At 42.2% G+C, this 13531-nt stretch overlaps 1 protein-coding gene across 4 annotated transcripts in view; it reads right to left on the minus strand.

Annotated features, from left to right (window-relative positions):
* The window catches only part of MYO5B (myosin VB), a 1432615-nt gene that overhangs the window by 1084254 nt on the left and 334830 nt on the right, over nt 1–13531 (minus strand). For all 4 annotated transcript variants that reach the window (XM_069626964.1, XM_069626962.1, XM_069626965.1 and 1 more), the window contains exon 2: nt 5755–5865. In XM_069626964.1, coding sequence (XP_069483065.1) covers nt 5755–5865 — 111 coding nt within the window. The remainder of the gene's footprint in view (nt 1–5754; nt 5866–13531) is intronic.

Below are 13531 nucleotides of genomic sequence, written 5' to 3' on the forward strand. Positions count from 1 at the left end.
AGAACACACAAGTGATAATTGCTAGCTTGGCAGACTTCGGTCTGTCCTCCAGCCTTTTACATTAGGATTTCTGGGACACGGATGCGTGAAGTGAGAAATAACATTTCTCCGCGTCTTCTGCTGGGAGTTTCAGAGCCAACTCAAGAGCAGCCTTGTAAGCTATGCCCATATATGCGGAACAATACTGAACATTTGCCTTCAAAGACTATGTTATTAATAAAACTTGTAAGAGTTTTATCTTTGCAACAGGACTTTGCAAAAATGTAAAAAGTTAACAGGTCAAATGTGATTTTATGGGCTTTAATTTAAGACATTTTAGACTTCACTGCCATATGGGGAACAGAAATGGCAAAGAAGTGGACATTCTGAGGAACGTGTACAGGATGCCACTGTAAAATGTAATACTGATATGTCTAATAATAATCTATACATATGTGTAAAGTTATACAATTTTACGTAATACAATTCTCACTGAAAAGTGTAAATAAACTGGTAGAAGGGCGAAACAAGGTCCTACAACTGTGAGGATTGGACTGCTATACTCTACATAAAATATATAATCTGCCCATTTGATTTGTTAAAGTGCCATAACTGTACAAATGTGTAAATTATGTGATGACGGATTTTTTGGCAAAAAGGACTGTGGGAAGGCTTTTCACCTCATAAAATGCAAACTCATAAACTGAGACTCCTCCTTGAGGAGGTGATTAACTTAGGCTGACCTATCCGAGTCTTGGAGGTAGGCCTAGCTCAGTTCTGCCCACCAATAATTATGTGATGTCACCATGCTTTATATGAAGGGTGGGTGACAGAACTCTAGACAAACTCTCTCCTGAATTTCCAGCGCCGGCATTCCTGACTTTCCACATTCATCTTGCCAGATTCCAGAATCCACTACAAGGCCAAAGCATAGCAGACCCTACTCCAGCCAGGCCAAAGCATAGCTGACCCCATCTCAGCAAAGCCCTTGATCCACTACCTGCATCCAGCTGTACTTGCCATCCGGTGACCAGACCTTTGCAGAGCTGTCTTTTGCCAGGAGAGTCCGCTATCCGGTGAACGAATCTTTATCTTAAAACCTATATCTTAAATTCACCAAAGATATAGGAGAGGAAGAAATACATTTTCTCGATATCACTATATTTCACAGTGTGGGTGTTTTGAAAGTAAGACCATACAGCAAAAGCACTGACAATAATGCTCTTTTAGACTATTCTAGTTACCATGCCAAGCACATAAAATCGAACCTACCATTTGGACAATTCATTAGGTTAAAGAGAAACAGCAGTTTAAAACAAGATTATTGATCAACAGACTAACCCGGAAAGGCTATCCCAACCAGTTAATCAGAACATCGGCTAAAAGAGCTTACAACAACAACCGTGAGGCCTTATTGGAAAAAAGAGAGAAGGCAGACAAAAAAACTGGGATAGTATTTGTGAATACATTTTCCAACTTATCTTATAAAATCAAAAGCATTGTCAATAAGACCTGGAAGAAATTTTACAATAACAAAGATGAACCCCCCTCCCCACTCAGGGCATTTAGAAGAAGCCAGAATCTTAAAAACATGCTGGTAAGGAATGACATCTCCGAGACACAAAAACCCTTGCCCCGCCAAACCACCGTTTGTGGTTTTCCCACTGTTAAAGGCCATTTTCCATGTGGTCAGTGCACTATGTGCAGATTTACTAAGGAAACTACTCAAGTCAATATCGGCTTGGAAACAGATTGGGTACTAGGTGAGATGACGAACTGCAATACAGAAAATGTCATTATATGATTACGTGCCCTTGTGGTTTGAAGTATATTGGGAAAACCAACAGGAAATGTCGCATCAGGATGACAGAGCATCGGAGTTGTATCAAGAATAAAGTGTTAACTGCACCGATGGTAAAACATTTTGTAGAAAATTAACATAGCCAAGTTTTTAATGGATTATTTTGAAAAGGGTTACAGGTATGAACAAAAGCGACACTGACCGCAGATTGGCTAATTTTAAGCAAAAAATGATTTTTAAGATTCAAAGTCATATTGGTGGTTTAAATGAAGGAATTGATTGGCATCATGTGAAATTATGATTGTTGTATGATCTTTTTTTGTTCCTTGATCATAAATGTTACCCTCTTATTGGAATAAGGGAAAGAAGTACTATATGAAATTGTGATTGTTTTATGATTAGGCATGTGCTGCGATCATTACGCTATCCCCTGTCTTGCCAAGGACTAATGGCAATATGAAAAAAGCAATCTTTTGAACCACTGTACTATTATGTAATTAGGAGTGCATCACTTACGGTATTACCACGCGAATGGGTTCTGGTCCTTAATTGAATGAGATGTGGATTGGTTCAACATCCAATAATATCAAGGTATCTTTGTCATGTTTTGTTAACAAACTAATAATAATCAACACCCGAAATATCAAACTGTAGTATTATAACTTCGGGTTATATATCTTTACTATATTAGCTTGGGTTCATGATAACGTTCCAACATGGCGCCCGCCTTGGTCAGGGCGCTTGCCATGTATGAGAGTCTATTGTTTTGTTGTTGGTATATTTATATTTGGAACCGAATCACATTAGCATTTTTCAGTTTAGCGCACTGTGCTTCATCCTGGACATACTATCTAGGTAAGCCGTTGTTTGCGAGCAAACTGTAGAATAAAGGTTCCAGGCTATATATATATCTTTAGCATATTAGTTCGGTTTCACGTTAACAGTTTAACATGGCGCCCGATGCGTTGAGGGTCGTTGCCTCATTTGAGAATCCGTCGTTTGTTGGTGTAATATATCCTTTTGGAACCGGATCGCTGTAGCATTTCCGGCATAGCGCATTGCGTTTCACTTTGGGCATACGATCCAGGTAAGCGTTCATTTGTGGGATGAGCGTTTTTTTCTTACCCTTGCAGAGAGGAGTTTTTTGGGGAGTAGAATCCTTGATGTGAATGATTTTGTAGTGATGACGCGGCTGGGCAATGAGTAATAAGCCCGTCCACTGTTTACAGCGGATATCTTGGTTTCTCACATGGGTCCTTCATTGTGAACTTGTTTTGTGAACTCAATTTGGGAAGTGATAGTTAAATAGAGTAAGAAGGGTGCCCCCTTTGCCGGCTGAAAACATTGATTTGAGTCGCTTCAGTGCCAGACACAGGAAAGTGACATACTTGTTTATTTATTGTGTCTTTACAGTGAGTTACGAACTAATTGGTACTGTTGGACAAAACTGAAATCTTGGTAAAGTAATGGATGGACACCATGGACGTGGTTATTAAATGACGAATCACTCAGGTATAATATTAATGTTTATGAACGTGCATTCCAGAGTAACAGATGTGCAAGTCTGTGTACTATGTTGGTATAATAGAGGTAGTGGTTGGTTTGTTTGTTTTTTGCAGGCATCTGTTGGGATTCTGATGCTATTTGTATGCATGGCGTGTACTTGGAGTACTTGATCTTTCAAGCAGTAGGCAACTAATGGAAAGAAGACAGTTGCAGGGGACTCAATAACCATTTAGAGGTAAATATCCTCTCTTTATATTCATAAATCAGTGTATGTTGTAACCGGTTTGATAGCTTACCTATCTGACTTTTCAGGCTTATAGGCTAGCATGTTCTATTTGGGAGGTTTTTCTCATGGCTACTAATATGGGTTTTTCTATTTATTTTTAGGTTTTTAGAGACACCCCTCTTTTTGAAGCTCTTTTGGTCCTTGAACTATTGGTGTTGAAGGAATCCACTTCTCTAATAAAGAATTATTTCTTTCAGAGACACTTGCTGAGGAATGTATATTATATGCGTGGTCTTGGTTATGTGCTGTAATTTGTGTTATGTGATGTATTTATGATTAACACATGTGATATCCTTCAATTGGAGGTTGTTCAAAGGGTCTATGTGTGGGATGTGTTTTTTTAAATATGTATGAAATCTTTTATGATGAAAATATATTTTTTTTTAAATAATGTTTTTGAATAAATTAAATTGATGTTTTTAATTTTACTGAGGTGTGCAGGACATCCATTTTTTCAGGTTGTTCTGCGTCAGATGAATCTACCTCTATTTGACCATGGAGTAGGGTTTTTCTAAATCGGGGGCCCTTTTTTTGTCCTGTTTTACACATCCATAATCTTTTGTGACCAGAACCCTGACTATTCCAAAATCCCAAAACTCAAGCGTGGAATGTGAGTATCTCCCCATCCCATAGAAATACCCTACCCATCCTGACCCTTTTGTCTTTATTCCACTCTCCAAGCAATCCTATCCATACCCTGGTAACTTGTTAAAACTGTTAGAATTCTCTGTGCACCCTGTCCTTGACTTTCTAAGTGCTAGCGCCATCTCTCTATTAATTCTGTCTCGTTTAGATCATAAGCCCTATTTTTTAAACAAACTAATTTCCACAAAAAGTTGAACACTAGGGTGACAAGGTTGACGTCGCAAATCAACCTTGGATCTTATTGTGTCCACTATCTCTGTGGCTGGTCTGCAGTTTTTCCATCTGGTAACATGTCGACCCCAATCACATAGGCTAGAGGGTGGGCTCGTCAGATACTGTGAATGGCATATCCTTCGACTGGATATCCCTCACTAGCTTGCAGCCATTGTTGACATTGTCCCCCACACGTAACAATTTTCTCTCCAAGAAATAATAACGGCCCAGAAATTGATTAAAATGCAAAACAAATGTATTTTGCATCCCGTTAAAAAATGTCGGCAGAAAAGCCAGATGCCTTCTAATACGTGCTTTAATAGACTTCTGTTTAAAAGTCTGCATTTTGCTCCAGCACTTTTGGTCAAAATCGACCAATTACATATACATGCAAATGTTTATCTGGGGAAGGTGGTTATGGGAGTGGTGAGTGGGAGCTGGTGGGTGGCATGAGGGTGCCACATTTAAAAATAAAAACGCTTTAATTCATATCGACCAACCAAAAGTGCACAAACAAAATGCAGACTTGTAAATCGAAGTCTCTGAAAACACATACAATCCACTACCCTTCAGTACAGGAAATAAAGTTGCAAAAGGTTCTGGTGACATTTTGCAATTTGTACCACCACTTCTGGTTTTTTAGTGTGATTTTGCAGCTTGTAGCTTGTAATAGGAAGTGTTACTCTAGAATACCACTAGCGGTATTTAATGTTAGGAATTTAACATGGTGGGCCATAAAACAGGGGATATTTTTATGATACTCTCCTTTTTCATGTTACCACCACACCTGTAACGGGGCACTTAGTCCAAGGCAGGTGGAGGACCCCCTCCGCAGATCAGGTCTAGCAAAACCAGCAGAGCTCCAGTCATAGGCGTCATTTTAGGGTGTTTGCCCCCCAACTTTTGTGGCACACCATTTTGTCGATATTAGATAATATTATCCCCACCAATAATATTGCTATATATATGGCCATCGGGTAAGGCCATAGGCGATATTATTGCTGGGATAAATGAGACTGGCTGTTGCGGGGGTGTCTCCTGCTCCCTTTTTAAAAATATGGGAGTTGCAGAGAGGTGCCCTGCAGGTTCCATGAGCTTAATATCGCCGCACAAATATGGCGATATTTTTGTATGGCGATATTTTTGCGGGGATATTAACACATGGAACCCATTTTGTCCCACTCATTTGCCAGGGGCCCCTTTCATTTGGATGTCATGTTCCCCCGACATTTTCAGCAAAGGTACTCCACTGGCTCCAGTCCCAGGGGCAAGGAGCCGGCAAACCCTCAACTTGCTGCCGCAAACTCGACCACGCGCATCCTACCGTTTCATCTTCTAGCTTCAGATGGAGGCTGGTGTCGCCTTCTTTATAATCCTTGACGATTTCTGCCGATTTCCACACTTCCTCTGCATCCGGGATCCAAACCCTCGTGTACTAAAACAGAAACAAACAGCAAAGAAAAGAAAAGCAATTTAGTACCGCAGGATTAACCAGTTATCCAGCGTTATGATTCACTCCGATTGCACAGTCGGCACTAATGGATTTCATTTCTTTCTCCCAGAACATGAATATTTCATACAATATTAATTCGCATAACATTGTCAAGCGGGTGGCCTTTCACACAGTGTACTGCTACAAAATGCTATGATGATCGATTATTCTGGTATTTGATATAGCACAGACCAGAGAACATTTATCGTGAGATAATGTTAATGTTAATGTTAAAGGCCCCTTGTACCGTGCACTATCACCACTGTAGTGGTCCCCTGGCGCTCCTGGAATAAGAGGCACTGCACTGCACCTACCGCAGGATCTGTTCTGGGTTCTTGTTGAGTCCGATCACAGGAACAAGAGTGTCACCAGAGGAGGGGAACATGTAATTAGGGTAATACTAGTTCGCTTTACATATCTGCATAACACATATTTACAATTATATTAGGGTAAAGTGATTTGCCGAGAATCACACATTTTGTTGGTTAGCTGTAGAGGGGATCAAAATCAGGCGCTGGAGCAGGAACTAAGGACGGCAGTTTAGCTTCTATAGTGTAGGCTGGATATGACCAAGTTGCATGCTTTGCTGCAAATTCTCTCTCATCAAAACTGCTACAATCTGATGAAGTAATTTGCATAGACCCACCAGAGTATAACAAACAAGCATTGGCAAAGCCAACAGTTTTGGCTTTTGAGAAGGCATTGGATAGGCATGTGTCAGCCACTGCCATAATGGTACTACAGCTGCCAAGTTATCTGGGCTTACGACAGCCGCGCCTGGCAAATGGCAATCTAATACCGTCTCACAAGCCAAAACAGTTGGCTTTGTCAATGCTTGTTTTTAAGAAGTGTTCAGTGCAAGGAGCAGATATAAATCAAGTGGCTGAAGGTGCACTTGGTTACGATTTTTTTATTACACCAGTAGCTCATCTATAGCTGGAATTAAGCCATTACCTCTCACCATACTGCTTGGAAATAACACTGGCAGACCACTGTTTGATGTTACTGCTTGGTGAGCTCAAAGAGAACCCCGGAGGATGTGTTTTGGACGGGGAGGGGAAGATAGGGAATGGGAATGGGCATAGGGATTACCATAGTCCTGGGCAACCAATGGTTGGGTAAATAACCAGATCACTACCTCACATGTCATCTCACTCCCAATGCTACTCCAATGCAATAGTTTCTACTTGAGCGCAACCGAACAGACACAACTAAAAACGGACATTTGGCATCTTAAGTTGTGCGGTGTGATGTGATAGGTTATTTATAACGCGCTTAATACCCAGAGGTTTCTAAGCGCGGACCCGGGGATGGAACCTGTGGTGCTCCGTGTCGTCTTGCTTCCAAGGCAAGCACGTTGCTCTTCGCTGTTTTTGCTGCATATATGTTTGTCGCTACCTTGTATATCTTGTCTAGCTTTAGTCTTCCAAAGGGCGCTGTCAGGGAAGCAAGAAAGAAAAAGAGTTGTGAGCGGGGGAAGGGAATAGGAGAAAAGGGAGATGGAGGATGGGAGGGAGAGGAGATGGTGAAGTTGAGGTTGAGAGGCTGGAATAGAAATTGGAGGGGAGATAGTGAGAACAATCACGCTTTGATGTGAGTTAGAGCATAGTTATAGGTTTCAGCTGTCCCAGGCAGGCAGGTATCGCAGACTTCTCCCAAAATGTATCGACAGATGGACCCTCCCTGGTTTCTGGCCCACCAGAACCTCAAGCTTACACATAATTGGAAGCCAAGAGCTACAGTAAGTGAGGGGGAGAGAGGAAGAGCTCTGCGGCCACTAACAAAGGCACACCCATTAATGTTCCCAAAACAATACTGATGGGCACACTGGGACGGGTAGGCAATCAGGGATCCACAGAGGGCGGCAATGTGTATCCCATCACACATTGCTCGTTCATTTCTCTCATGCTCTAACACTGGCATGAATATGTAGTGCCAAAGGTTAGTCTTCCATAAACACAGCGCCCAAAGTAAAAAAAACAAACTGGGCATTAGTATTGCCAACTTTTTATTTCTTCATCACATCATATTTTTGTGAATAAAAGTTTTAGAAATACTAAAAGCACATTCTCAGACAATACGTATCAGCATCAAGAAAGCGCTTTCAAAATCGGATTGTGTATATCCTTAAAGAAATAAACAAAAGACACGACGGCAAGTCCACCAAACGAGATATCAAAATAACCAAAGACAGCCTTTTTATGGTTTGTATCTCGATTCCGGGGTTCATTGTGCTGTCACGCACAGTTCATAGTATCGGGTCGGTCTGGATTTGCTGGTGTACGAAGCTCCTAATGGACAAGGATAACCCCATACACTAGCGCGCGATTCATTATCATGAAACTATTTGCAGCTTTTGATTTGTTCAATGTATATTAATTTACTTTTGACCTCGTTAACATCTGTTTTTCTTCTTTGGTGTTCACTTAAATGATGGTGACTTTGACAAAGCGCACATTTATTTATTAATTTAACATTTGTAGCGCGCGCCAAACCCTCAGATATCTGGGCGCTGCAGAGCAGGTAATACACATTACAAGGGTTATCACAGGCAACAATAGATAACATAGGTTTGGCATGATCATGTTAAGCATATTTACACACAAGATATTTAGGGATAAATTCTTCCCGTTGGTACAAAAGCAGTAATATTTACACATCAAATCTTATTCACGTAGGTAGTTTCCAAATGAGGTATATCAGATGTATTTACAAAGGCATATTGGATAAGGATGATACTGTGAGCATTGAGGCACAGAAGGCTACACATTGGAGGTGAAGAACCAGGCTTGATGAAGCAGCAGTGGGATGAAACAAGCGTCAGTGGCTTCGGCAACAGTCTATATATGATTAAAATGACTGGTGAATCAAATGAAAGGAGTTGAGTATCTGCATATGGCGAAACAAAAAGTTCAGGCTTGAATAATACTAAAATGAGCACGGGACTCTGTTAGGGCATACAGTACAGGAAGATTCCTTGTTGCACTCATTGCCAATGTGCACATCGATCACAGATCGTGTACCCTGGAGTAGTGGAGACCTTTACAGAGAGTGAGTGGAGGGCATAAGCATTTCCCATTAATGTGTCAGAGCGACCAAGAGTAAAGAGGGAGCCTGAACCAACCACGAGCGTCTCTCAGGTGCTTCTCCCTAAGAAAATAAATAAACATAAAATAAAAGGTGCATTTTACAGTATACTATCTGTGAAAACTGTGGTGAAAAGCAGCACAGTGTACTATTCATTTTGTAGGGTCCAATAGCTGCTGAGTCACCAAAGTGCAAAGGAGCATTGTCCAATGTATTTTCATGGTGCTTTTCCCCCAATATATGCCAGTATTCTATCAGTGTGAAAAAAACATATGCCAATATCCCCATGTAAGGACATACTCCTGATGGCTTTGCCCATTTTGCAAGTAGAAAATATCATGCCACTGTAAAAAAGCATGCCCATACTGGCTAATAGCCCCACAAAAGAGACCATCCCAGTTGGGAGCATGAGAATATTCCTGTCACCCGCATTCGTAGAACGAGACACCACCGAAAAAGCCAGAATGAGAGAACAGACAATAGAGAAGAATACCAAAGCGCGGGCCAAGCCATGCAACGTTTCCTTACACAGATAAAGGCACCGGGGCGAATGGGAAAAGTGGGAGGCCACTGGGGCAAGAGTATATGAAGAGTGAAACTCGTCCCAGTTGTAAAGAGGAGATTCAAGGAATACCAGAGTACATAAAGGGTGCAACTCGTCCCAGGTATAAAGACGAGATACAAGGAATACAAGAATATGCAAAGAGTGCCACTCGTCCCAGTCCTAAATACGAGATACTAGAAATACAAAAGTACATAAAGAGTGCACACGTCCCAGGCAAAAAGACGAGATATGAGAAATATGATAGTACAAAGAGAGCGCAACTTGTCGCAGTCACACAGAAGAGATACAAGAAATAAAGTTATCTGATTGCCAATGTGATAGATTCATAAAGCAAGTCACAAATAACCATGTGAGAAGAATAAAGAGGGACTTTAGGAAAGTACCCTGGAAAGAAGGGAAAAGTTCTTGTGAGCAAAGAGACGAAGACTGGTTAAAGCGAAGTCCCAGTATGGCTGCTAAGGAATATGAGCGAAGACTATCAAGAGAACCAGGTGATAGAGGAAAGAGTATAAAAGAAAGAATCCTGGAGTGGTGGATTCTAAAAGAGATCAAGTCCCATACCGAGTAGCCCAGGATACATTGAGAGACTGCAAAGGAGTCCTAAGTTGAGACAAGAGTGTGAGAGACGATCTGAAAACAAGCTATGTGCAGCAAAAGATTAAAGAAAGCACCAAGCCCAGAAGTGTTTTACAAGAGCTACAAAAGCTCATGGAGGAGATATTGTCATGACGATACTTGCCTTACAGCGTTGCGCCTACCTGCCATGTAGGACTCGGCATCTCCATGATCGATTCCCCCTGTTCCTGTCATGGCTTGGTACCGGTCCCCGGTACTCTCCGATGGGCGCCACCATGTTGTGCTCTGTGTGCATGCATAGGAAACCGGCAGGTGTGCTTCACACGTGCTCAATCTCCTTGTTTTGAATGGTTGCCATGGTTCGCTTGCTACGCAGTAGAGCCTCAGTCTGATGGTGGCTAGATCTGCCATCTCAACGTAAATCCCTATGTGTCGTAAACTCTCCCCTATGCCTTGATGCTCCTGTTTATCCCTGCTTCCTTACTTGCTTGTGTCCTCTTTCTGGCTACAAGTATACTGGAGTGAATTACCTTCTAGCCTTACCTTGTTCTTGCCTTTGCTATTCTCTGTTACCTATCTATTCCCACTGGCCTCAGTCTTCTGCCTCCTTCACTCTATTGGAATGTCCACATCAGCGCACTGCGCTGTTCCAGCCACACATTAATATCCGTGGATGATGTTTCTTTTCTGTGGTGCTAGAAGAGAGTTCCCTGTTTCCAGCAGTGTACCGTTTCGCAGATCGGGGACCGGGGGCACTTTCCCTAATCATACTGCGCTGTGACCAGACGGGGTATCAGGACATCGGAGAACCTGGACTGCAGTAGATCAAAGAGTGCAGGTACGAAGAATCCCCGGGGGGCACAGCTCAACAGATTCAAACACCTACCTAAACACATCGACTTTGACATGGAGGAGCTATAAGAGATACGTACCGAATTGCAGGCTATTCGTGTGGAGATAAACACCTTGCAGGCGGAGAACATGTGATTGAAAGAACCCCTATCAGGTGCTACATCTATGGCCGTTTCTGAATCAGTGGTGGGACAGTCTAGTGCCATGAAGTATGATGGGGATGCTAGAAAATTCACTAAGTTCTGCAATCATTGATTCATGCTCCGACCTACCCACTTTCTGACTGATAAGGCTAAGATAGGCTACATTGTGAACCATGTGACCGGAAATGCTATAGCATGGGCGGTACCCCTTGTTTCATCACATAGCCTGCTGCTAAATGATTATGCCAGGTTTGGGAAAGTGTTCCTGGATGTGTTCAAGACACCTAATCAGGCAGTTTCAGCCCAGAACCAGTTACTAGAACTTAAACAAGGTACCAGGATTTGATCATATACATCGGGCAATTCAAACAATTGGCCTATGAATCCTTGTGGCAGGGAATAACACAACTTACATTGTTCCATAAGGGATTGCAGGACGAATATAAAGACAAGCTTGTTCACGTCCCAGAAGAAACCACCTTGCAAGGCCTTCTGGATAAGGTTATTCCGGATTGATCATCATTTGATAGAAAGGCGGTCTGAACACAGAAGAACTATTCGGGTGACACTAGCCCCTGCTAGTCCTGGACTTTCACTTTCAGTTTCACCAAGAGAGACGACCAAACCTATGCAGAATGGTTCTTTGAGGGGTCCATTGACCAAAACTAAACGTCAGCACCAGAAAATCAACCGCACTGTGGGGCTTCTGGGCATTTTTTAGATGCCTGTCCAATACACCCCTGTTGGTGGAAGGAAAACTAGTAGGCCTGCCTTCTGAGAGGGAGCCGTCGGTGGGCCCCATCTTACCTCAGTTACATTCTCCCAAGGAGTCGAGAAGTCTACTAACTCCAGCCCCGTTGTTTGTATTGGAGGCTACATTATCCTGGGGTTCTAGTCCAAACAAATCAATTTTTGTTCCTGCTCTGTTAGATTGTGGTGCTACCGATAATTACATTGATGGCGCATTTGTACGGAAGTACCATATAAACATGCAGAACAGTACATTATGCAGAGGTACAAGTGATTGACTGGACGTCTTTGTCTTCAGGACCTATTGCGCGGCATACTATGTCCCTGGGTGTGACTGTGTCAACATAACGAACAACTGTAGTGTTGGGTCTCTTGGTTTATGGCCCACAATCATGTGGTCAATTGGAGGACTCGGGTCTTAATAATTTCTTCTGACTTCCTTACCACCCCTTGTTATTCGTTACCTGATGGTATTCCTGGACCCATTCCAGGTCTGTGCAAGGATGAGGACACCAGAGTTCAACATACAACATGTCTAGATTTACCTAAGGAATGCCATCAATACAGGGTACTTTTTGAAGAACCGGACCACTCATACTTACCACCGAACCAGAGTATTGACTGCAAGATTAATCTGATACCCAAATCTGTTTGACCAAATGGTCAGATATACTCACTCACAGGGGAGGAAAAAACATAGTTAAAAATGTATCTAAATGAATGCTTGGAATATGGCTATATCACACCTTCGAAAATATCTTTAGGGTCTCTGTTATTTCTCGTACCTAAGAAGAATGGGACCCGTCGGCCTTGTATTGACTATTGCCTACTGAATGACATCACCTTGAAGGACAGGCATCCACTATCCCTGATTACTGACATCCTGGAACCTGTGTGATGCCAAGGTCTTTACAAAACTTGACCTACGGGGGGTATATCACTTGGTACATATACACCCTGGCAATGAGTAGAAAACTGCTTTTAAAATGACTTTTGGGCATTTTGAATACAAGGTGATGCCTTTCGGATTGTGCAACGCCCCTGCCTTATACCAGAGGTTTATGGATTTTGTTTTCTCTGATTTGATTAGTTGTTCGGTATGGGTGTAAATGCACGATAGCCTTGTTTTTTCTTCTAACTTGGAATCTCATGTGGTACACGTTACTGAGGTGTTGCGTTGATTACAAGAACACCATCTATATGTAAAATTGGAAAAATGCCAATTTCCCCGTACCCAGGATGGAATTGCTAGGGTATATTATCAGCCCGAAAGGAGTGAATATGGATCCTAAGAAAGTGAGAGCCATATTGGATTGGATTATACCTCATGACCTTAGTCTCTGCAATGTTTCATTGGGTTGGCAAATTACTACCGGTGTTTCATTGCAAACGTTGCCGAAAAGACCCGGGAACTAACCTGCTTGTTGTCCACTAAGCAAAGATTTCAATGGACTAAAGAAGCCACCAACGCTTTTCGAGCTTTGAAGAAAGCCTTTATGTCAGCACCTGTTTCGACGACATCCTGATAACACATTACCCTAAATCGTCGGGACTGATGCTTCAGACCAAGCCCTCCGTGCTGTCCTTCAATCTGATCCTCACTCCCATGTTGAGATGCCAGTGGCTTACTAGTCAT

The sequence above is a fragment of the Ambystoma mexicanum genome, chromosome 6p (assembly GCF_040938575.1).
Source record: "Ambystoma mexicanum isolate Mex_15411 chromosome 6p, UKY_AmexF1_1, whole genome shotgun sequence".
NCBI lineage: Eukaryota > Metazoa > Chordata > Amphibia > Caudata > Ambystomatidae > Ambystoma > Ambystoma mexicanum.